This window comes from Adiantum capillus-veneris, chromosome 20 (assembly GCF_014529385.1).
Source record: "Adiantum capillus-veneris isolate H3 chromosome 20, ASM1452938v2, whole genome shotgun sequence".
In the NCBI taxonomy this organism is placed as follows: Eukaryota; Viridiplantae; Streptophyta; class Polypodiopsida; order Polypodiales; family Pteridaceae; genus Adiantum; species Adiantum capillus-veneris.
Genome location: NC_140950.1, coordinates 92,340,681 through 92,367,260, shown reverse-complemented (window position 1 = coordinate 92,367,260; position 26,580 = coordinate 92,340,681). Strand labels below are relative to the sequence as shown.

The window sequence follows — 26,580 nt, the reverse complement described above, 5'->3', positions numbered from 1 at the left end:
GTTGTTGAGCAGGTACAGGATTTGCTAGACGAGGATCTAGCTTTACATGGATGGGAGGGCGGGTCAGATACGTCGCGAGTGTTGATTGAGCAGGATAGTGAGCACGAAGGTGCTCTATTTGGTGTTCTTGAAGGTGCTTTGTTGCGAGTGGGCAGTTGTCCAAGGAGTGCCTGGAGTGGTAGAAGCATGTGGATGGCAATTTGGTTATGCAATTAGATATGTGCCTTGGTGTGGCACTATGCAAGGTTGTTGCAGGTGGATGAAAGAGACCAATGCAAGGTGTTTGACCCAGGTGGGTGATTATAGGTAAATCAGGGGGTTGGGCAACCCGCATGAGCAAAGACAGCGGGTAGCAGGTGCCACTTTTTGTACATATGGTGGGTGTTTTGTAGTGTACAGAGAGTTTGTTTTGGTGTGCAGTCTTTTAGTGCAACTAGGCCATGTATGGTTGAACATAAATGTTCAACAAGGGGGTGGGCAATGATGGGGCAACCGGTCCGTGTTAGGAAATAAGGCGTAGCTAAATAGATAATTGAGTAGATTAATTAATGGAGAGAGACAGATTTACATACACGAGATTATAGAGTAGAGAGAGAGAAAGAGAGTACACACGATATACGTGGTTCACCCAATGTGGGCTACGTCCACGGGAAAGCAGCCACTCAATGGCTTTAGTACTTCAAAACAAGAAGTAATTTACAAAGGGATTATACCCTTAATGGAGCTCCCGCCTTGCTTCACTCTGACCACCTCACACTCACCTTGTTGCATCAACTTCACACTATGAAATGTGTGTAGAAATGGCCTCCTTTTATAGGCCAAAAGGGCTGCCCTCTCTTATGAGAGACAGCCATGTGTAGCCGCCCTTGTGCGAATAAGTCCAAATCGGACCCTCCAATCCGCCCATGTGTGGCCGCCCTTGAGAAGGCAAGTCCGCTTTTGAATTCGGCCACCGGCCATTGAATTCGGCCACCGGCCACCGGCCATTGACTTCCGACCACCGGCCACCGGTCATTGACTTCCGACCACCGGCCACCGGCCAACCGACCGGTTGTTTTCTGACCACTTTCCGACCGCCGTCCGGCCATAATATTCCGGCGAAAAGGAATATTCCGGCGAAAAAAAGTCTCGGGGGCGGAGTTGCCCCTGATTCTTGTCCGTGAAAATTTTGGTTTCCGGTGAGTGATTTTCCTTCACGCACGATGGCTTCTCCTCATAATGGGGGCCTTACAAATGTGCGCTTTTACCACAGAAAATTACAAGGGTAAATCAGGCTCCATACTTAACAGTCCGAGCTAGGAGATGGTCAATGCCAGGCATGTGAGTGCAGTGCAGAAGGCTAGGGCAGGTACCAAGGCCCTAGGCGGCGGCCCAAGGATAGCGGAGGTGTATGTTCAAAGTGGTTTTTTAGGCCAAGGTGTTCTGCAAAGAGCCAAGCAGGTTGGTGGCCTTCTATGCACGAGATGTGGTTTTTTTGTTCTATAGTGTAATGATCAGTGTGCTCTAGAAGCTGGTCCAGACGGCTCGTCAAACGGAGCCCTGGTGCTCACGATATTGCAGTTTAAAGAAAGAGTATGTTGCAGATTCCCGACGGACAGGGTAGCTGGGGACAGGTGGCCTTGGCTGATGTCAGTTTATATGTGTGTAGTGCTCGAGTTGTGGAGCATGCCTGTATTCTCGGATTGCGAATCGGAGGTCTAGTTAGCAAGATATGGTCAGTTGAAGATTTTTCGAGGGCCGGGTCTGAGCCCACTTGGCTGCATTGTAAAACGTTCCATCTGGTGTCTTTTGGGCCTCACCAAAGTTTTCGGTGGAGGGGTGCATCATGTGGAGCTAGCACAAATCAACGGTGCCTCAATCGGACACTCGGTCAATTAGATGTGGTAGGACGAAGTCAGGAGGTAATGCAGAGGGGAAAGTGGCAGATGCCTTTTGGCATTTTTTACGGCCTCGGATGTCAGCCTTGGGAATCTCAAAGTGGGACCAGGGGTAGGTAGTTTGAAGATAAACGCGGTGGATTTCGGTAGGGTTTGACGGGCGGTGCATAGGCCAATTGAGTGTGGCATAGCAGAGTACCCAGTGCAGGCAAAAAAGGAAAGTTTTTTTAGTTTAAAAAAAAAAAAGAAAAAAATGGTTTTTGAAGGCCTTCGGGGCCATTGTAGCTCTCCCGGGGGCCGCCACGTGGCAGTGTAAAGTCCCACATGGGGGCACGCAGGTGAAAATTCAGGGCTATATGAGCTAGGGCGTGAGGCCCATTGGGTGCATGAGAAGGTGTGGAGAGCTCTTGGAGCTCGTGGGCTATGGCGGAAAGTGTCGGTGGCGCTGCGCAGGCGGAGGTTGGGCGATTTTGGCAGTGGCCGGCGGAACAGTGGCGCGCGCGCCCGCGAGGCAGCGGAGTAGTGGTGATGATGTGGTGCCCGACAGGGGAAGTTCCCATGGGGCCCCAAAGTTTTGAGAGGGAGAGAGGGGGCAATAGCGACATCGCTATTGCCTCCCCCCCTCAACTAAAAGATGAGTCCCGCGACATAGAGAATGAGAGGGAAGACCCGGAGGTCTCCAAGGCGGGCAAAGGGCAAGTGGGCAAAGGCCGGACAAATCAAAGGGTGCAAAGCCAAGCCAAATACAAGGCCAAAAGAGGACAAAAAGAGCCGGACAGGTGGAGTTAAAGTCAAAATTTGAGTAGTGCAAGGCTAAGCCCAGAGAGGGTAAAAATTGAAGGATAAAAATAAAAAATAAAAAATGCCAAGGGCAATAGTGACGTCGCTAATGCCCCCCCCCCCCCCCCCCCCCCCCCCCCAAGTGCAAAGAGAGAAAGAGAGCAGATGAAATAAGGCGGTGCCCCCCCTCCCAAGAGATACCAAAAAAGGGTGCCATATGGACCAATTACATAGCAATTTCCCAAATTGAACCCCCCACCCTATAAATGTCAAAAATTGATCAAATTAGGGGCTTCTTCTCAGCTTTTTCTTGGCTTGTGGAGCCCGTTGGAAGCCTGCAAAGTGGAGCTTTTGGACAGAGGAGTGTGCCTGTCAAAGCCCTTTGCATTTTCCTTATGTAAATGGCCATGGTGATGGCAGTGTGAGATTGTAAAGGTGTTTTGTGGAGTGCAATTTAGTCGTTGTTGCCTCGCTTTGCTGTTGTTTCCCCTACCCCCCTTCTCTTTCTTCTGCTTTCATGGTTCTCTCCGGTGCCGACTGTGTGGAAGTGTGTGCCCCCCCGGGCCGATGGTATTTTGAGTGAGAGAGTGAGATTGAGTTGTTGTGTGTGTGTGTAAGGGTGGAGACAGGCCATGGCAACAGGTGTATCTTGTGTGGTGGTTTTGTGGAGTGTGTAAGCAGTGTTAATAGAGCAGGCGGTGGTCTACTAGTGTGAGTTGTGTGTTGCAGGTGTTTTCCCGAGAGGATAGGGGTGTTGTGAATACCCTGAGCTATAGAGAGGCCCTTTTGTTTGTGCTGGGCGTGTTCCCCCATTCCCCCTCTCCAACGTAATAGGTAAGAATACAATTTACATTTTGGCACCCGGATTTGATCATTTCCTTGATAGTAGCCTTGGGCTTCCAATAGTTGTTTAGGAATCCAACGCAACGTTTTCTTACATTTTTGGGAGTGAGGGGGGCGTTTCTTACAAGGCTTCTGTTTTTTAGCATCAGAAATTCTCGCTAAAGAAGCTTTAGGGACCCATGTGTATGTTTTCTTCATTATATTAGGATGGGTCTTGTGTGTCTCAAGCTTTGTTTCAACTACAAAAGCTAAGCTCTAGAGAGTTGGGCTATAGGGACATATGGTTCAACCTCCTGGACATGCACTATTTTGGGTTTTATATCCTCAGGAGGTAATATCTCAGGGACTATGGTGTGAGTGGTAGGACTAAGAGTTGGTTTCTGCATTGTGACACTCCCAGTCCCCCAATCAATAGTGCATTTGGTCGCTATCATCCACGTGCCTCTTAGGTTTATATTACCTTCCATAGTTCTAGTAGGCATGACCAAAAAGCCTTGAGCTACAACCCCGTTGTCATAACTGACATAAGTGTGCCAGATTTCAAAAACCGTAGTTTTTTCTTGTTTTGACACCCTTGACTTGGATAGTACTCTCAGATAGAGATGGATTTCTTAACTGACACCACACCCCATGTGACAACAGATTATATTTAGCACCCATGTCCAATAAGGCATTTAATAGCAATAGGGCTTCATAGAGGTGTGCTAGAGTCCAACCAATCATCCTCTATTTCAACATGAAATGACCCCAAGGTTGGCCTCTTGTTTGATGCCTTGTACGTTGTTGTCGCTCCTTAGCCTCAGCTTGAGCTTGTATCTTGTTCAATTCTGCCTGTGCCGTGGCTGCCTTTTTTTTATGGATGGCACGCAACTCCTCTTGGCTTAAAGGATCATAGTATCTTTTAAATTTACTCCCATTGAGGAATCCAATGGTTTCAACTCCATCAAGAGTTTGCACACGAATGATACCTTGTGGGGTGATTTTGCATACTCTATGTGGTCCTTTTCTCGCATATTTCAACTTCTTCTTCTCGTTTCATACTCCATACATAAGGACTTTATCGCCAACATTGATATCTTTGTTCTTTAGATGACAGTCAAACCATTTCTTCCTCCTATCTTTTTCCACAAGTGCATTTTTCTCAGCCAATTTGCTTTTTTTGTCTAACCTCTCAAGGATGTATAAGCGCTCCACTAAAGGGTTACCATCCCAACCTTCTTGAGAAGCTACCCGTAGACTAGGAATTACAAACTCCCATGGCATAACTGCTTCTTGGCCATATACCATTTTGAATGGTGTACAATTAATAGCCACTTTGTAAGAAGTACGGTAAGCCCATAGAGCTTATGTCAGCTTCAAATCCCAATCTGTGTGATGAGCTTCCACTGTTTTGTCAAGATAGAATTAAGGTCTTATTAGTGCTCTCAGCTTGGCCATTCGCTTGTGGATAATAAGGTGTAGATTTATGGTGGGCTATCATGAAGTTGGTAGTGAGTTCCTTTATCACTCCATTTATTAAATGAGTACCATTGTCACCCACAATCTCAAAGGGACAACCATATCTTGTAATAATGTTCTCAAAGAGAAACTTGGTAGTTGACCTTGCATCAGCCTTACGTGTCTCCATGGCTTCCGCCCACTTTGTCACATAGTCAGTGGCAACAATACTATATTGAGATTGAGTGTTACGAGTTGCCAAACTAATTGGGCCTACAAACTCTAAACCCCATTTTTCAAATGGTTGAGTCACTTTAAGAGGATGTAAGGGCATCTTATCCTTTCGTTGTGTGATCTTGTAACGTTGGCATTCATCACACCCTTTTGCAAAAAGTGATGCATCCTTGAATAATGTAGACTACCAATGGCCTGATTGCAACACCTTTCTAGCAGTTAGTTCCCCTGAGAAATATCCTCCAGCTATACCGATGTGGGCTTCTTGAAGTATGTATAAATACTCATCCTCATGGGCACAATGTCTAAGAATAGTCTCCTTTCCTAGCTTGTAGAGAGTTCCTGCAATTAGATAACGAGGTTCAAATTCTTTTAACAGTATTTGAGCTATATCCTTACGAAGCTCCTTGGGTGGAAAACCGTTAACTAAGAAGTTCACAATCTTCTCACTCCCTTCAGGCATGGTCTCGACTAGGAACATGGAAGTATTGGACAATTCATCATGAATTCTATTAGGGGCTTCACCATTGGGTATGTGAGACAAATGATCCGCCATGACATGTCTTTTACCGGGTCTCACCACAATAGTAAAATCAAACTCAAGAAGAATTAACAACCATCATGTAATTCTTCATTTTGGAACAAGGTTTATTTACTAGATACAGCAAGGCTTGATGATCCACATAGAAGAAAAACCTGTTGGCAAGAAGGTAGCAGCACAATTTCTTCACTGCATAAATCATAGCTAAACCTTCCCTCTCTATAGTGGTGTAGTTCCTCTTAGCATAATTTAATTGACGACTTGCAAAGCTAATGGGATAGTCCAATTTATGTTCTCCTGGTTGAGCTAGAACACACCCAATAGCAAAGTTCGATGCATCAATATGCACATGAAAAATTACATTCCAATTGGGCACTCGTAGAATGGGAGCGCTTGTCAAGGTCTTTTTCAATGACTCATAAGCATGGTCACACTCCGTGGTCTAGTGGAATACAATGGACAAGCTATCTCGGCAAAGTTTAAAATAAACTGCCGGTAATAACCCACATGGTCCATGAATCTTTGAACTCCTTTATAGTTTGTAGGTGGTGGCAAATCAGCATTGACTTTAATTTTTCTCTCATCTGTGGAAATCCCATTTTTGGACACTATATGCCCTAAAATGACTCCCTGTTTAACCCAAAATTGGCATTTGAAAAGGTTTAAGGAGATGCGATACAATCTGCACTTCTCAAACACTTTTCCTAAACATGATAGATGTTCCTTCCAAGAAGAATAACACAAAGATCATCTAAGAAAGCTTCACAAAACTCCCTCAAATATTCTCTAAAGGCAATGTTTATTAATCTTTGGAAGGTAGCAGGGGCATTGGTTAAGCCAAAAGCCATAACCCGAAATGCAAACACTCTGAATTTAGTTATAAGAGTCGTTTTAGCTTAGTCCTCTAGTGCAAATGTGATTTGATTGTATCCAGAGTACCCATCTAAAAATCTATAAGCTTCCTTTCTTGCAACTCTTTCAAGTACATGTTCTGAATATGGAAAGGGGTAATGGCCCCTCCTAGTGGCGGCATTGACCTTTTTGAGATCCATGCACACTCTGAGTTTCCCTTTTTTTTTTGGCACAATAACTATTGGAGACACGGTCCCAAGGTGAGGTCTTCCCATAGTTTCCCAGTAATTTTTAGTCACAATGCTAACCCCAATGCCACCATCAAGGATTCCCTTCACAGTTAATCCCTTGGTAGTGATTGGCATGGTCGCATTGGATTCATCACCTTCAAATTTTGTCCCAACTTGTTAACAGGTATTTCAACAATAGAGTTATCATCTAGGTTAAGTTGTGGATCTAAGTGTTCCTCCTCCATTAGCACCTCCCTCACTCCATCCATCTGTGAAAATTGTGGTAGCCCGACTTTCAGTCCTCCATTGAGGAAAGCTCGAAGAGCTAAGAATAGCTCAAGGTCTCCATATAGTCTGGACATGATGGTGGTTCTAACCTTTCAAGCCATGAAATCCATCAATTTGGAAATATTTATATTTAACGGCACCTTTTGGGCTTCAACCCCTTGACATGGGGAAGATGGGATCTCCATTTCTTTGATAGGGTCAGGTAATCCCTCTGTAAACATTCTCTCCAAAAAGAAGAGATACGCCCACTTTCCCATGACTTAAAGTCACTTTCTTCTTGGATGACACTAGGTATGGCTAGTGGTCGATGATGGACTTTGAAGAGGTAGTCTCTTGGTAGTGTAATTGATATTTTGGCCTCTTGCTGCAAGAGCAGCTACTTGATAGACAGGTTTGACTTGTCCCCAATAGTCCTCCATGTAGTATTGTGGACTTTCTTCAAGCGCATCAATCCCATAGGCAATATTAGGGTCTATATCTTCCTCACAGCCTTCCAAACCAACAATAGATATCTCACAACCCACTTGATTCACAGAAGTGATTCTCGGATGTGGTGGTTGCGGTCCTAGCATTAGAGGTGGTAAGGGTGTTGTTTGAACAACATTTTGAGCCCTAGGGATCATGTGTTGTGACATCTGTTCAAGAGGTGGGGCCGGCATCAATGCAGGCACTTGAGGTGTATCCGTCCCATACTAAGGTTGTTCTATTGGCCATCGCACGTTTAAATACTATGTAATCCTTAGCTTGATGACCATACCTCCCATAGGCATTGCAATTCCCATTAAATTTTACTCTAAAAGTAGGGAATTCACTGGTACTATGCGGACCATAGCAAACTGAGCACCATTGATACATATGATTGTTTTACGAAGCACGATTGTCTCTAAGACTTTCTTGAATGGCCTTGGTGAGATCTCCTAAAGTCATCTCAGATATCTTTGGCTCCTTAGAAATAGTCTTTAGGGTCATTGGTTGATGCCCCGATGCTTGTGAGCTAGTAGATTTAGGCTCAATGGACACTCTTTCTCCTTGAACCATTAAAATTATCCTCCAATTGGATCGCATTGGTGGTGACTACTTCCCAAGTGGTGATAACTCTAACAATTAGACCATTATAGATATCCTCATGTCGTAGTTCCCTAATGACTCTATCAAGAAATGGTTATTATTGAAGCGCTCATTTGGATTACAACGAGAATTCAAATGCTTTAGGCGACTAATAAAGTCTCTCATGGACTCTCCTTCCTCTCGTTGGGCTTTCTGGAGCTGAGATGCTACGCCCCAAGCACTCTCTCTCATATGCATTCTTTCAAGAACAGTCTCCTAGGAGTAGGGTAAATCATTTTTTCTTCCACGCTTAGGGTTTTATACCAATCCCTAGCCTTCCCACTTGAGGTTAGAGGCTTAAAGCATCACTCTTATGCAGGTCATTGTGTTCTCCTAGGGAATCACATATTTGTTCAAGCACTTCAATATGCTTTCTCACATCCCCGTCTCCACTAAATTTTTGTGTGAGGTTGGCTATTTGCACTGCCTTACTTCTAGGCTCTCTATCTGATGTGTTATGCATATTTTCAGCAATGGGTCGACCAATAGCTTGAGCAAAGGTTGCCAAGTCACCTAAGTGAGCAGGTATAGTGGGGACAGGTGCTCTTGGGACTGCATGTGGAATGGGGTTTGACATTGGTCTTGGCGTATATGCAACCCTTGGGTTCCAATTTGGGTACGATGTGGTGTCATTTGGTGGCCCAAAGTTCATATGTGTGACCTTAGGCATAACAGATGTTTGTTGTGACATGCTAATGCTAGCCGGTATGGTCCCATTGAAATAAGATCTTGGATGTTGTGGTTGTGGAGCAGAAGTTGTTGAAACAATGGGAGGGGTAGGATCTACATGAGCATAAGGATCCATAGGTGCATATAATTGATACACACTTGTAGGTACTGTTGTAGGCATTGGGCTACCATGTAGCGGTGCTTTACTAACAAATGAGGTCCATGGTGTGTTTTTTTTCATGTCCATCACTAGGGTAGGCATGGTAGCCATGGTGTCATCAAGAGAGAGATGAGCTAGACTTGGAAAGGTAAAGCTATCACTTGTGGGCTCAAATTGTATAGAGACCCCTGGAGAAATAATATATGGAGAATCCATTGGACTTACCGAGGGAGTATCCATTTGCGATAAGGTTGGTTGCTTTGCCTTCCCTGTATCCAAGAATCTCATGAGACCCGTTGAAAGAATGTGGATCCCTTTGTTCTGCCTCTCCAGCTCAATGACCCTATGGATGACATCACAAACTCTTTGTTGTTGATCCTCTACGCTAGTAGCACCCGTTGTGGATTGTAGGACATCTAACCAACCCATGTGATAGGTGTGACCTGTGTATAGGTCAGTTAGAGTTTTTGTTTGTAGTTCATACTCCTAGTTCTCATTTAGGAACGCTCCATCTAGGATTGAGGTGCTAGTGGTGTCCTTTGAACTAGATGCAATGTGGCTCTCTATGGGTCGACCCTTAGTGGTTGCTAATTCAAGAGCACTCAATTGCTCAACTAGCATGGATGTTGACTTAGGGGGCTTTGCCTTAAGCTCTCTCCGTTGCTCCGCCTTGCGTAGGCTCTTGATTTCCTTTTCCCTAACCGCAATGATATATCGCTCAACCTCTTGCACTTCGGCAAGGATTCTACCATCCGTTAATATAACCTTGGAGGGGAATAGCTCTGAAGAGTCAGGGAGTGCAGTGAATGGAGTATTCACGTGCATACTCTCTAGGAGCATGGGATCTATGTTGGCCATAAATGGTGAATTTACTTCCCCACCCCCCTCATTTACATCGTTAGTCCATGTTCGGAGAGCGAGTGGCTCTACTAAAAGTTTCCTTCAAGAGGCTAAGCACGCTCGGACCGGACCGTGGGCCCATGGTATGCATGTCTTAGCTTGAACTGTTGGGATTAGGCATTGGGTAACCCTCCATGACGTCGTAGTTAGAGGAAGAGTCACTAGACGCAATACGTGGCTCCTGAGTGGTACTATCTTGGGTTCCTGCTGAGGGCCTAGAGCCTAAGGTGGGGGGATAATGAGTGCCTGCGTAAACGGAGACACTTTCTATGTGCTCATCCTCTAGCACACGACCAGAGCATAGGTGCATGTGACCTCAACACTCTAGAAGTGTTGCTGAGTGCCCGTGAAGGCCACTCACCTAGTTTTTTAGGTGTTTACAACCCAAAGTTTTTGTTATTTTTGGTCCCTTTTTTTTACCAAACCACGGAATATGGTGTGTGATAGCTCAAAATGAGCGTCTTGTCTAAAGGGACGTGCCGTGCTTTACAGCCCCGGATTAAGTTACGTGAAGCCCTCGAAATCCTAAAACTAATATTTTCCTAGGTGGGGAGAGGGCTAGAATTAGTAAGTCCAAAGGGTGGGGAGAGGGCTAGAATTAGTAAGTCCAAAGGGTGTGTGAAGGGGATGGTGGAGGACTTGAGGAACTTGTCCCACATGCCCTCCCTTCACTTGAGGTCCTAGTCTTTATATATAAAGTAGTGTGTATAGTATATCATGAGACTGCGGCCTGAGGCCTGGGCTTGGGCTTGGGCTTGGGCTTGGGATTGGGATTGGGCTTGATCCCTTCCTTTTAAAGTTTGTTGGGCTTGGGAAAAGATCTTGATCCCTTCCTTTTAAAGTGAGATTGTTTTTTTTTTTTTGAGTTTTCTTTTTAGTCCCAGATATCTCAAGTGTTTTTTTTTTACTTTTTTCAAAAAATCTATGGATAATGTTGCGCATGGGCGCCGAGCTCACACGTACACACAGTAGCTCTGCCTAACCTCTTTGCAGCTAACACATAGCTAACACATTTAATTAACACTAATTACCTTTGCTCAAACTATATCTAACACAGAACTGCACACTCACAGAGAGTCAATCTTCTCACTGTCTACTCTACTGCTCACTGTCTACTCACAGAGAGTCAATCTTCTCACTGTCTACTCTACTTACTGCTCATTGTCTACATTAACTAACACAACAAAACTGCTCACCCACAGAGTACTCCATCTACTCACATAGTAAGAGCACGTTATAGATTTACACCAGCTAATAGATCTACTAACACCTGCACATTACAGACCTTAGCAAATTTAACAGAAAACCTGCAAATTTTAACACTAACAGATTCTAACAAACCTGTTAAACCTGCCTTTATAGCCACTTAGCAGATCTACACAACTCAGTAAAAAACTCAAAAATGGCAGAAGTGAAGGCTTCCGGAGGTAGCACTGAGTGCTTCTCAAGCTTAGTGCAAGGCAATCTCCGGACAGCGGCGCCAAAAATGTGCGCTTTGCCACACGTGTCAGAGGCTGGAAACTTGCATGTGCATTGTGTGCGAGCCTCGAAAGGCTGCAAGTACACAAATAGATAGTCCTAGCAACCTCAAAGAAACAATGGTGTGTCACTCACCGCTCAATGCTTCTGTCATGAAGGATCATGTGCTGCGAAGAAGAAGAAGCCGCAGCCGATGCCGCCGTAATGCCTCGATCACACACACACACACTCTCACTCTCTCTCAAGCATACACACACACACACACACACACATGTGAGTGCACGAAGGAGAAGGAAACAGAGATGGAGCAAGAGCACTTCTTAGTTTACACCTCAGAGAATAAGGATTTTTAGGTCAAATGGACCTTTTATAAGAGTTTGATCCATTCACACATGGGCGCCCACAGTGGCCGATCGTTGCAAAACTACTGTAAAAATAAGAAGTGGTGCACCTCTTATCAGAGATCACCTACACACCTATTGGACCGACAAGCCCGGTCCATGACTCATCAAAGAAACAATAAGGTGTCTGTCGAAGGTGATAGGGTGTCTGTGAGGGTTAACACTTGGTTCAAGGTCACTAACGCTTTTTCCCCAATTATGACTGAGCACAATTGTCAGTGCGTTCCCCTAAGATGAGTGTATTTGTTAAGTACACAAATCCCTTGTTCCTAAGTTTGGTCCCCACTTCGTAGATCGAAATCCCTTTCTCCGTTCTTGACTGAACTTAATGGACAACATAAAAGTGGGTTTAACTTTCTGGCCAACAATTAACCCTCTGAAATCCACCCTCCTGCTGAACCATTTGATAAATGCATCTTGGTAATACTATGATACTAGAAAACAATATTCCAGTCATGTCGAACCAAGAATACATTCAAGCATTTGAAAGCAGCATGCAAATTGTTGCATACCCTTGCAAGTGTGTATTTATCACGTCATTCCCACCTTTTTTCTTCTTAGGATATTTTACTTCTTTTTTTATTTAGTATTATTAAAGTTATCTAATAATCTTTCAAGCAATCACATATCCAAGCATATTCCTATCCTCGTCCTAGGACTTGGGTAGCTTGTCTACTCTGCCACATGTGGAGATGGCACATTTACACAATTTCCAATTCTTATTTTTCTTTATCTCGTGTGAAAAAAAAGGCTTACAAAAATAATCTACTCTAGTTTCTTTTTAAATATAATTTGATAAGCAGAGCAAAGGTCCGGCTCATGAGGATAATTGCGGAATAGCCTTCCTAGCCTTTCCAAGGTTCCTTTTACTTAAAAATTAGAAGAGTTCCTTTACCAAATCACATCCTCTTTCTTTATTTGATCCCTTCTTGGATCCATTTTCCTTCCTACTTTTTCCGTCGGCATCAAGCCTACCCAGACTAGGCTGATTTTCAGACGCATACGAGGGTCTCACCACTTGAACGGGAATGCAATTCAAATTCTCAGGCATTGCATGAACCTGAGCTCAAAATGTAGACCAACGATTATCAGCCCTAGCCTCAGCCCTAGCCAAAAAGGACCATATCTCGTTGCATCGCACATGTAAACACCTGCGCCGACCTTTTTCTAGACATGTAAGACAAATTTCACACTTAAACTTCTATGTTATGCTAAGCTATCCAAGTCAAATCTCTCGTTAAAGTTTTTAATCCTAGTTGAAATTTTCTTTAGGTTCATTGAGTTATGATCCCTTAGTTCCTATTCCTTTTAATGTATACTCAAAACAAGATCTTAAGAAAACAACGAGTCTCTTGGGAGTTAAGGTTTTCTCTCGACGTAAGTTTCAAGTTAACCACGTCTTTGACAATTCCCATTTGTTTTCTTTGCATCACTTGTCATCAATGGGACATCTCCATGGAAGCAATTGGATTTTTATGTTCAAGCAACACGATCGTCACTACCGTGAAGCTATTTCCTTACTCCCCCCCTCCCATATCGCAATTGCAAAACAAATTTGAAAGAATACAAACTTGAAAAGAACAATGCATATGCTCTTTATGATGATATTTGCTTTAGTGTGGGCCATGAATTACAAACATAGAACTTTAGAGTGCACCAACTTACTTCTTTTGAATAATTATGCAAGAGTCAATGCTTGATTGTGTAAGAGTAGAACCATTCGATGAATGATAATGTAAAATTAAAATGCAAAGTTTCTAAAAGTGGGTGTGCTAGTGTAGTGTAAATGCTCATGCAATTGAGTATGAATATTCTTCTTTGAGAGGGGCTTTCTAATCAACAAGCAAATAAAACCAAGCGAAGCCAATTTTTGAGCAAATATAGGAATCATCCTTGATAAATTGATGTATTGAAGAAAATAATCATGCATGTTGTATTTGACTAGCACCTCAACACGAAAGGGACGTACATCTAAAATGTTACCATATACATGTGGTAGTGATGTGTGTGAACACACTAGGACCGCTGGGGCATTTTTTCCCTCTTTAGGAGGTTTTTTCCCCCGTGCATTGTATATACGCCCATCACTCTAGGGCTATCTATCTTTCCATTGCACACTAAGTAACACACTCTCTATTGTGTGCCTTGAGCTTCCTTCGTCTTCTCCAAGATGTGTGTGTTTCTCTGCAACCCTAATTCCAACAATTGGTATCAGAGCAGGTCACGTCCTCCCGGGCTTAGTCGCCAACTGCTCCAGCACACGCCTGCTCACTTTCTCCGATTTCAGTGAGCTTTGGCGAGCGTTCGCAGGTCGACAAATATTTTGGGCAAGCTCGAAGAGCTTGGTCTGCTCAGAATTTTGATTTGGGCTCATTTCGGCCTCCGTTTCCACTACGGGCAGTACTGCACAGGCTATTTCGTCATTTTGTGCAGATTTTCTGTCAGTGCCGTTTTCTGCATAACAGGTGCCTTATAGTCTTCTACGGTTTGTGATATATAGCACAAGTTGTTCCCGCTCCATTTCTCCTATTTTCGGGCAGTTTTCACATCAGGTGCAGCATTTACCATGGCTGACAACAACAACACAGATGTGTTCAAGATGTTTTTTGTTGAGGACAGGTTGGATGGGGACAACTACCCTATGTGGGCTTATATGATGCAACATGTTCTTGTGTCAAAAGGTGTCTGGAACATTGTGCAGGGCATTGATGTACGTCCTGGTTCTGAAGATGTAGGCGATATTGAGGATGTTGCAGGTCTTGCTGCAAGGATTGCAGTTGTTAGAGTTGTTTTGCCTACGGCAGAACAAGCTCGTTGGGATGTTAAGGATGCGCAGGCTCATGCATTGATTGCGTTGTCTGTGAAGCGCACCATTATTCCTCACATCCGTTCAGCAAAATCTGCAAAACAGGCTTGGGATATTCTAGCAGGTCTTTATGCAAGCCGCAATGAGGCTAAAATTGCTTTGCTGCGTAAAGAGCTAGAGTCGAAGATTATGCATGAGGAAGATGATATGGACACTTTCCTTGCTAGTGTCAAGGATATCAATGAGCAACTCATTTCTGCAGGGGAAGTCATTTCGGACAGTTCCCTTGTGCAGACTGTTCTTGATGCCTTACCAGATTCCTACCAGACTTTTGCTAGTACTTGGAGACTGATGACCCAAGGAAATCCTGAAGTTGTCAAGTTTGATGCATTATGCACATTGCTGTTGCAAGAGTCACTTTCTAGAAAAAACAGGACTAGGCAGCGTGCAGTTGAACAGGCTTTTATTGCTTCTCAAAGAAAGGGTGGTAACAGTACTGCAGCCACTTCTTATGGTTCTACTGCGAGTGGCAAAAATTCTGTTCCTAATGCTTCTGCAGGCAGCACTTCGTCTGGCAATTCTGGTGATAAGGGCAAAAAGAAGATGCGTTGCCATTATTGTAAAGCCAATGATCACTTGATCAAGTCGTGTCCTAAGTTGAAGGCCAAAGAGGCTAAGAAGAAAGAGGGTGGTTCCACTGCAAATGCTGGATCCACTACAAATGCAGCCATTGTTGAGTCTTCTGTGAAAGGAGATTGTGATGCTGATGTTGATGCAGAATGGGCTTTTAGCGCAAAGTGCACTTACAATCCTGTTGTCCATGATGCATGCTTGTCAGTTGCTGCAGATTCACATGTGTGGTATTTCGACAGTGGTGCTACAAAGCACATTACCTCACATCGTGAATTGTTTACCTCTCTCGAGTCTGTCCCTCATGGGAATTTAGTCACTTGTGCCAACAACGCCTCTTATCCAGTTCAGGGAGTTGGAAAGATTGTGCTCACTGCTGCTAATGGCAGTTCCTTCACACTTGTTGATGCACTTTATGTACCTGGGATCAAGAAGAATCTCTTGTCTGTATCCGCACTTGCTAGACTTGGACTTGTAGTCAAATTTGTGGATGACAGATGTACAGTTCATGATCTCAGTTTTGGTGATGAAATTGTTGCATCTGGGCTTTTGTGCCGTGGGCTGTATAAGCTCACTTTGTATGACAAGTGTGGACAAAATTTTGCAAATGCTGCTGCAGATTCAAGGGCTATTTTAGATGCAAAACTTTGGCATGCACGTTTTGGTCATCTGAATTTTGCCAGTTTGCTGCGTTTGCAGAAATCTGATATGGTTGCTTCTTTGCCGCCTCTTGAAGCACCTGTCAAACATGTTTGTGAAGGCTATATTCTGGGTAAAATGCAGCGTTCTAAGTTTCCAAAGGATGGTTCAGTTAGGGCCACATGCAGGTTGCAGCTTGTGCATAGTGATGTTTGTGGGCCCATGCAAACTCCGTCCTTGGGCAATTACCTGTACTTCGTGACTTTCATTGATGATTACTCCAGGCATGCATGGGTATTTCCGCTTAAAGCGAAGTCCGAAGTTTTTATGTGCTTCAAACAATTTTTGGCTATGGCTGAAAATGTCTCAAAATGTAATATGGGCACCCTCCGTTCCGATCGAGGGGGGGAGTATATGTCTCATGAATTTAATGCATTTCTGGCTAGTCGTGGGATAAAACACCAATGTACAGTGTCTTATACACCTCAGCAAAATGGTATTGCTGAGAGGAAAAACAGGTCACTAACGGAAATGGCACGATGTATGGTCAAAAGTCAAGCTTTGCCGCATTCTTTTTGGCTTGAGGCCATCATGTGTGCCACTTATGTACTTAACAGGTGTCCTACGAAATCTTTGCAGTCTATTACTCCATATGAAGCATGGCATGATAGAAAACCTTCTATTGAGCACATGCGTGTTTTTGGCTGTTTGGCATATGCTTTGGTGCCACAAGTGCAGCGCAGAAAATTGGATGATAAGGCTGTCAAATGTATTTTTGTTGGTTATAGTGCTGAAAGCAAAGGTTACAGGTTGTATCATCCGCAAACAAAACGTATTTTGGTTTCACGGGATGTAGTGTTTGTGGAAGACTCTGTTCAGCCCTTGCTGTCATGTACTAGAGACAGTAATGTAAGCTCACAGGACATTTATGACACTTTGTTGCCTCTTTTCAGTGGTGGAAATACGAATGTAAGTTCCAATGAGGCAAATGTACAGCCTATGGGGGTTTCTGAAAATGTTTTAGAACAGCCTATTACTGATGCAGATGTACATGATGTACTTGATGAGGAAAGGGCTGAAAATGAGCAGGCTAGAGGTATGCCAAAATGGTTGGTGCACACTTTGCGTGACAGTAAATTGGATGCACCTTTATCTAGTCGTACTCGTTCAGGCTCTCACCATGCATCTTATGCATCAGATTGTTATGCTTTGGCTGTGTCTAGTTTACATGATGTTGAGGAGCCTCTGTCTTTTGATGAAGCACAGAATTCAGAAAATTGGATTGCTGCCATGAAATCAGAATATGATGCACTTATAGAGAATGACACATGGACTTTATGTGATTTGCCTCTTGGCAAAAAGGCCATTGGTACGAAGTGGGTTTACAAGTTGAAACGCAAGCTGGATGGTGAGATCGATCGCCATAAGGCTCGACTTGTTGCAAAGGGTTATGCACAACAAAAAGGCATAGATTATGAAGAGACTTTTGCTCCCACTTGTCGTATGACTACTGTGCGTTTTCTATGTGCATTGGCAGCTCATTTTGGTTGGGATGTACATCAATCAGACATTGTTACTGCTTTCTTGAATGGTGACATATTTGAGGAAGTTTATGTAACGCAGCCTCGCGGTTTTGTCATAAAAGGACAAGAGGACAAAGTGTGCAAATGTAAGAAGGCTTTGTATGGGTTGAAGCAATCTCCTCGTGCTTGGTATGAGAAAGCTGACACTCATTTGGTTAAACGAGGCTTTCGTAACAGTCCAACAGAAAGCACATTGTATGTAAAGCGTGAGGATGATGTATTTCTCATTGTGGTTCTTTATGTTGATGACTTGCTGATCACTGGACCAAATGAGAGACATATTGCTGAATTTAAGGCTGATTTGAATGCTACTTTCAAGATGAAAGATTTGGGGCTGTTGCATCATTACTTGGGTATACAGTTTAAGCAGTGTGATGGTGGTATTGCCTTGTGTCAGAAAAGTTACATAGAGACATTGCTATGTAAGTTTGGACTTGAGGATTGCAAACCTATTGCCACTCCCATGGAAACAAGTTTGAAGTTGAGTCTACATGATGTTGGCGATCCTGCTGATGTCACTCTTTACCAAACTGCTGTTGGCTGCCTCATTTATGTATGCAACACGAGGCCAGATATTTAGTTTGCAGTCTCGCAGGTCAGCAGATTTATGCATAGCCCAGGGTCTAAGCATTGGCAGGCTGTCAAGAGGATTTTCCGCTACCTTAGTGGCACTTTACATCTTGGCTTGTTTTATCCCAAGGGGGGATCATTGCCGCCAGACTTACATGCTTTTTCGGACTCAGATTGGGCTGGTTGTTTTGACACGCGAGTGTCCACAAGTGGTTTTTGTTTCATGCTTGGCAGTTCATGTATATCATGGTTGCGCAAGAAGCAACCTACAGTGGCCACTTCGAGTTGTGAGGCTGAGTACAGGGCAGTCTTCACAGCTACGGTTGAGTGTGTATGGCTCAGACGCCTTATGGCTAACTTGGGTGTTGGACAGGACACTGCCAACACTATCTACACTGACAGTCAGAGCGCATTGGCAGTTGCGAGGAACCCAGTTTTTCATGCTCGCACAAAGCACATTGAGGTGCATTACCACTATGTCAGGGAGAGGCTCTCAGCAGGATCAGTTTGGCTTATGTGCCAACACAGGACAACCTTGCAGATCTTTTCACAAAGGCATTGTCTCGTGAGAAGCTTGAAGCTTTCCGCAAAGCTTTGGGCTTACTCCCCTTTGTGGACTGATCCTGTCCTCAGGGCATGGCACTTCCCTTTACTCATGTGCCAGCTCTCGTTCACCGCATCACTCCAGGGGGGATTTGTTACCATATACATGTGGTAGTGATGTTTGTGAACACACTAGGACCGCCGGGGCATTTTTTCCCTCTTTAGGAGGTTTTTTCCCCCGTGCATTGTATATACGCCCATCACTCTAGGGCTATCTATCTTTCCATTGCACACTAAGTAACACACTCTCTATTGTGTGCCTTGAGCTTCCTTCGTCTTCTCCAAGCTGTGTGTGTTTCTCTGCAACCCTAATTCCAACATAAAATTACCACAAATCAAAAGAGGTTTTAAAACCTCAAACCTCCTTACATGTAGAGGTCATAACAAAATCCCACATCACACATGTACATAGCTGACATAGTTGACCATCCTTCCACTTGATGCACACGCTCAAAATGCACCCACAGATCTTGCATGTTTTTTCTAGGGAAATATTGTTAACCAAGTCCACCACACTTCCACGGCCCATTGTAGACATCTTGAAAACATGAGGCTATTGGCAAACACCCAGTTGACGAGGGAAAAGAACAGTATGCAGGTAGGGATATCAACTGTTACACTTGAGTTTTAATACTCTCAAGAACGACATGTAATACCCTTTGGTTTTTTAACGAGTTTCTAGGATTTGCTGCATTTGAAACTCATGGAGTAACGGTATCAAGAAAACCAAAAAATCTTCTTCTCTAAAGGGAGTGTTTGCAAAAGAGCTAAGCCCATCAATTTGTTTCCCCATACTATTCATGTTTGAGTTACCACATTGTGGTGGCATCTCAAAAGCAATTCTCCCCCATCTCTCAATGCTTCTCTTCCATCTCACTTTGTGTCTACCCATCGCTCCGTCTCTCATCAAGCCTCTTCATCTGCCTTGGCTTCATTTTTTCTAGCTCATCGACTTTAGAGCACCCTCCCATACACCTATGAAAATCCATGTCCCTATGAGAAGGTCTGCTCAAAAATAAAGGGCTGCCTAGCCACGTGGACATATTTCCACAGGCACCATTGTTAGTTGTATCCATCGGTGCCACCTCCACTCAACTGAGACAAGCAATAGTGCCTCTCCATAGGCTTGCAAAAAAGTCCTTTGAGCGGACCTTCACTGCAGATTGCTACTCCCATGGGGCTTGCTAAAACGCCACACACTTGCAAGGAGCCATTGTTTTGGTGGATGGTTGAACCACCCCCCACATTGACCACCATGTCTTTTGACCTGGTGCAAAGGTAGCCTTCACCGCTAAATACCAGCGACCTTCACAAGCCTGAGAAAAAGAGAGTTGGTGCTACCTACTTTGTCTACACTACAGCAATAAATATATAAATCCATCCTCATGCCTCGTGATACAAAAAGATGTGAGCATCCCTTTAGATCACACCTTCTCACATTCTATTTAAACCACCCCTATATAACTGAACCAATAAATCATAACCAACTATCACCTATCTCTGTGCATACTCTCTCTCTCTCTCTCTCTCTCTCTCTCTCTCTCTCTCTCTCTCTCTCTCTCTCTCTCTCTCTCTCTCTCTCTCTCTCTCTCTCTCTCTCTCTCTCTCTCTCTCTCTCTCTCTCTCTCTCTCTCTCTATCTATCTATCTATCTATCTATCTATCTATCTATCTCTGTGTGTGTGTGTGTGTGTGTGTGTGTGTGTGTGTGTGTGTGTGTGTGTGTGTGCGCGTGCGCGCTTATTTCCATTTTGTGACAGAGGACAACTGCATTTTGTGATAAAGGACAACCTTCTGGGCATTCACATGCTATCAAAGCATGTTTCACTAACGCCACAAAGAAAAATTTGAATGGTATTCAAGTACTAATGTAAGGGCTTAATGCAACAGAGGGGAGAGTTGTTTAGGTTGGTGAGGGTGGTGCACATGACGAGAGAGGGTGGAGAACGCAATGATGGGCGAAGATAATTCACATCACGATCTACATTCTTTGAAAATCATGCTGCCTTGACTCCTATCAAATGATTCAGATTAGTTAGTGTGTCGACTGGTGCAATTTTGGTTAAGTTTAGCTCGCAAGGGTTTCTTTTGTGAAGGATTATTGTGAGTATAAGTTAGAATTTCAAATGTTTGAGTTCAACCAACATGCATTCTTCCATTCAAAAATCAAGATATGGAGGTGAGGGAAGCCAAGATGGGTGATGCTGAACACGGATGTTGAGCTAGGATTCATCATCGGCCACAAAATCCCATGCCTCTCCTACGCTAGGCTTCATCCCCGGCCACAACCGCTGCTTCCTTCTGAAACCTCTCAAAACCAATCCGCACCGGCGCGGACTAGTTTGAGCAAGTTGTTGACTAAGGTCAGGAGGTATTTTGATTGAGGGCAAGGAGGAGGAAGGGGAAAAAATGAGATGAAAGGGTGACATCCATGATACACAGGCAACCACCGGATGTTTTTGAAGCTCAAGAAAAATCTTACGACCACCGGGTGTTGTTGAAGCTCAAAAAAAATCTTACGGTGCTGATGAAGTATTTTAGGCAGCCGTGGGTGGCGAGGTGCGACATCGTCTCTGCATGCTCAAAGAGGTGAGACAATTATTTGAGGCCAGCTTCTTATTGCAATTGTAAATGAGCCCCTTATGGTTGCTGCAATACATGAAATGTGTGCCCTGAGCCTCCTGGCACCCAACTTCCTCGCCTGCTTTCCAAAGAACTCCACGCTCATCAAAATTCTCGGATCATCTTAGCCTCGCTGACACCATCGCAATTCAACCCTGCTCAAAAGCTCAGCTCAACTTGTCCCCTCTCCTATGAAACTCACTTGCATCTAGATACACTAGCGCAAAATCCATGCCTCTCCCGAGTTAGGCTTCATTGCTGACTAGAGTCGCAACTCACTACTGAATCCTCTCGTAACCAGTCTGCACCGACGCGGACTAGTTCGAGCGAGTTTTTCTCGTGCTTGATATTCTTTCACCAACCTAGATCAGTAGAGCCGATTTTAACATTTTTTGAATATCTCCTTATATATTACCGGGCGCCGCCTAGAGCATCAGCTCCCATCTGGTCTCCTTGAAGCTTTTTTATAAAAAAGGGACCTTACCCGCGTGACCCTACCCGGCCTTGGTTTGCTGCTGCAACCAGTCCGTGTCGGCTAGTTGCAGCAGCAAACCAGGGCCGGGTAGGGTCATGTGGGTAAGGTCCCTTTTTTATAAAAAAGCTTCAAGCCAGTTTGTCATCACCTTTTTGAATGCCACACTCAGCAAAGAGAGAGAGAGAGAGAGAGAGAGAGAGAGAGAGAGAGAGAGAGAGAGAGAGAGAGAGAGAGAGAGAGAGAGAGAGAGAGAGAGAGAGAGAGAGAGAGAGAGAGAGAGATCCACCGATCTAAACTTGTATGGAAAATGTGGTGTGCTTGAGGAAGTAGAGGGTTTGTTTGACAACCTCAGCGTGAGGAATGTTGTTTCATGGATTGCGATGCTCTCAATGTATGTTGAGCAAGGTAAAAGCATGAAAGCTTTGCGACCTTTTGAAGCTTTAAAGGAGGCTGTGTCTGTGGATATAGTTGTACTATTATATGTTCTACAAGCTTGCAGTGAAGCAAAAAGTCTTCTTACTTGCAAACAAGTTCATTTTGACATTGTCTCTTCGGGGCATGATAGCTTGCCCTCAGCTGTAGCCACCCTTATTCATGCATATGGGGGTTGTGCGAGCATACGAGATCGTTATGGAGTTTTTGATAAAGCCAGCAAAACTGATATAATATTATGGAATGTGTGTTGTGCTGGAAATAAAGGAGATGGGAGTGATTCAATTTGTCTACAAATGTTTGAAGGACTGGAATTAGCAGGCCTAGGGCCAAATGAAGTAACTTTCAGTGCAGCCCTTTCCGCTTGCAACTACGCTGGCGATGTCTCTTTAGGTGTTGAAATGTTTGTTTCCATGATGCAAGATAGTGGTAATATACATCCGGACCTAAGACACTACAGTATTATGATAGACCTGTTGAGAACATGTTGGAGCAAATGTTGACAGAAGCTGATACAAATAGAGAGAGGTCCAAATAGAAGTGGTGGAATGGGGCAATGAGGAACAGAGAGGGGTAGAAATAGATAAACATAGAGAGTAGTAGAATAAAGAGTGCCAAGGAGATGTGGAAATAGATAGACATAGGGATAGATAGAAAAAAGAGTATAAAGATATGGAGAGTCATATAGGGCTATGTAATCCGATTAATTTATCCAAGTAGCTTCTTTTCCAATTGAATGGTGCCTTGATGGTGAAGTCCAAGAGCTGATTCATAAGGCAACATGCACAATAGAACCAAGTATGCATTGTAAGACCAGGACCAAACAAGACAAGAAAAAGATTGAGCCAAAGAGACAGTTTGTGAAACTCCTATGAAGAAAGCATGGGGGGGTGATAATTAAGATGGAGTCATAATCTTAGATTCAGTCTTTGTGCTTGTTTACTATAAATGCCAATCTTAAGGTATAAAATGTTTGACCACTGTGTGCATTTATTCTCAAAATAGTCAAAATTCCAATGTGCTAACTTGGAAGCAAAGAAAGAACTCCATCTCCACTATCCCTCTTCCTAAGACCTTAATATTGTGATTATTTATGCATCTTTTAAGCTTCTCTTACTACATAAGCCTATGCTCGATACATAAAGGCTTCACAATTGTCTCCCCATGAAGTCCCTAAGCAGCTATGGAGGTGGGTACGATGAATCTTTCGAAGAGAGGCCCGCGCAACAGGCTCAACCATATTGGGTGCACTGCTGGTATGAAAAGTCAGATACATCGGTCAAGAGTAAGGACTAGGAGGAGGCACTTATAGGGCTACTTGAAAATTCCAACTTGTCCAAAGTGATGTTTGTAGGCTAATGCATAGTCCATAATTTGGGTGTCATTTGTAGTTCATGACTTTTATTAACGATTACTCTAGACATGCATGGATGTATATGAATAATGTGGTGCGGAGCTCCTTATTCTTTGTGTATACAAAGAATAAGAAATGTGTATGTACATATAGCGAGTGAGCGGGGACATCAGACGTCCGCCCCCGAGCAAAGGCACAATGCCTTTACTTGAACAGAGGGCAAGGAGAAAGATAGTTTTAGAAATATAGAGATATAGAGTAAAAATGAGATGTGGAAATAGATAGATAACAAAAGGAGTATAAATATATGGAGTCATATAGGAATATGTAATCCGATTAATTTATCCAAATAGCTTCTTTTCCAATTGAATGGTGCATTGATGGTGATGTTTAAGAGTTGATCCAAAAGGCAAAAGGTGCAATAGAACCAAGATATGGGTTGTAAGACCACGAGAAACAAGACAAGAAAAATAATGAACCAAAGAAAACCCTAAGAAAGTTTGTCAAAATCCTATGAAGAAAGCCTAGGGGTGATAATTATGATGGAGTCTTAATCTTAGATTCAATATTTGTGCTTGTTTATTGCAAATGCCACCCTTAAGGTATAAAACGTTTGACTACTACGTGCATTTATTCTCAAAAAAGTCAAGGTTCCAAGGGCAAGTTGAGTCCGAGGAAGAACCAAAGAAAGAAAAAACACAGGAAGGCACCACAAACTAGGAAAATTAGGACATGATTGCTGGGAAAAAAAGGGCCAGAAATCTGGCTAAATGGGAAGAGTTGGGGGCCAAAATGGAATAGTTGGATCTCATGCCAAAATTTGATAATGATTGAGATTAGCCAATCAGATAATTTAGGGGCTTCTGGATCGGGTACTAGGACTCACCACCCACATCAATCATGGTCTAAGGAGTTAATTTAGAAAAGGAGAAGACAATGTTAGCGATGAGAAATTAAAAAGGGCAACCAATAGCCATGGACACTTAAAATCAAGAAGCAAGATTTAAGAAGTAAAACAACTATTGTGAGGAACGATAAAAGGAAGCAAATACCCAAATGCGGAGCATGGGTGTGTGAGTGCATGGTTTCCTTGAGCACCACTGCAATAGATAACTGAGCGCTTAACCCTTGTATAGACCAATTTTACATCTTGTACCCAATCCTTTTTTAATAATTATGAATGAGAAAGTGATGTGTTGGTTTCCAGTTGTGCATAGGGAAGGCTTTTCCACTTGTGTGTCTGATATTGGCATCGTCGTGAGCTATACCCGGAGTTGACTAACCTTGTTATTTAGAAGTCTTTAAAAGTGATGTATGTTTTAGAAACAAAAAAGTGTAAAGAGATAAGAGGCATATAGGTATATGCAATTCGATTAATTTATCCAAGTAGCTTCTTGCCATAGCTTTTGAGTGTTTTGGGGGTCAAAGAAATATCTCTTGAAATGATCAACAACTTCCTTATAGTTTTCTTTAACATCCTGAGATAGAGAGTCAAACCAAGTGCTAGCATCTTTTCTAAGGACTACTTCAAACATTTCTAAGCATTCAATATTCCCTATCACTCTCTTTATGCGGCACACCATTTTGAAATTATCTAAAAATAGCTCGGCATTCTTGCTAGGCTCTCCAAAAAAGAGAGGATATCCTGACATTTGGCGTTGGGCCTCCATTGAATCAATTTCAAAGTGACAACACGTTTTGTTTTTCTTTCTTAAAAACACTTACACAATAATGTTTTCTGAATTGCAATCTAGTCTACAACAAAATAAAAATATGCACATCAAATGATCTAAGATAATCAACAAGAGACAGGATGACAGGGTTTGGCGACGTGAGAATTTCTCCTACTCTTTGGGCACCAGACATGAACACCCTACGTTGTTGAAAATGGATTTTTCTACTAATTACAATGTTTATTCTAATGTGTGGAGTGAAATGGAAGGGGAAAACCTCTATTCCTGGGCCATTATCCATGGCCTATGCATGTCCTAATGCTTAAAATAACACAAAAATATAGACGTCTAAGCTAATATTGTACTTAATGAGAGGCAAAATAAAAGAATTTATTGAAGCGTTTATTGTGAGGGCCAAAAATTCTCTAAAATACTCGTTGAAATTGTAGTTTTGTGGTTACAATGATATGCAACTTTTTCCTTGCAATGGGAACAAATGGGTCATGCAAATTTTTGTGATTCATGCAAGCTACTTGATTACTCTAAAGGCTGAGTATTCACAACAACATACACAAGCCCTCCTCAGCAGGGCACCAAAATTGAGGTGGTCCGGGGTAGGCAACAAGAGAGGCAACCTCTAAACACCCATCAAGGCTCCCATGTTGCTCAATATCACATTATGTAGCAGATCCTCTTTATAGGTTGTTGAGAAATAATCATAAGTTTTAATGGAAAGAAGAGCACACAAAAGCCTTGATAGGATAGACAATAGGGCAAGATGATGACGAGGGAAAAAGGTTGGTGACGTTTGGGGCTAAGGTTATGAGGTCTTGCCAGTGAGCTTATGCAAAGGTAAAAAGGGAATTATGGGAAGTGGTCCCAACATTGAGGTGCGATAACTAGTACTTGATAGGGACCTCAGTGGTTGTGGAAACTGATTGGTTGCCTCTTCTTGTTGGAATGATCACAAATTACTCAACTCCTGGCATTTCTATGCTTCAATGGATACCCTACAAATTCATTGAATCTCAAGTTCAAGCAATTGCAAGAAAGGACAATACAATGGCAGATATGCTATGTAGGGCAAGGCATGAAGATGAATAGGAAATGATTGTTGTGGAAATCAGAGAAGCTGTATGAGGGATTAATGATAGGAATTTTATGTGCCATATAAATGTAACAACATTTTTTTTAATGTATCCCTTAGAATCATTTATGATTGGACACTATTGCTTATGGATGTAGGATCAGTTAAAAATAGAACACTCTTTTTTACCTTCACGATAGCTGAATACTTTGAGTAATTTCACGCATGAGCTTATTGTCTAATGTCTTTAAATGTGACCTCTTAGCAAGCGGTTAATGAGAAATGAGAGTGTGTAGGCACACAATTAGA

General features: G+C 43.1%; 1 protein-coding gene across 1 annotated transcript; it reads left to right on the top strand.

The window, feature by feature from the left end:
- The first annotated feature begins 22,105 nt into the window (after positions 1 to 22,105).
- On the top strand, positions 22,106 to 22,660 carry LOC147432894 (pentatricopeptide repeat-containing protein CRR2, chloroplastic-like). The gene has a single exon (XM_086492004.1). The coding sequence runs from the start codon at positions 22,106 to 22,108 to the stop codon at positions 22,658 to 22,660; it is 555 nt and encodes a 184-aa protein (XP_086348130.1).
- The last annotated feature ends 3,920 nt before the right edge of the window (positions 22,661 to 26,580 follow it).

Excerpts from the sequence above, each read along its gene's own strand:
- LOC147432894 (XM_086492004.1), top strand. The coding sequence starts at position 22,106 with ATGCTCTCAATGTATGTTGAGCAAGGTAAAAGCATGAAAGCTTTGCGA.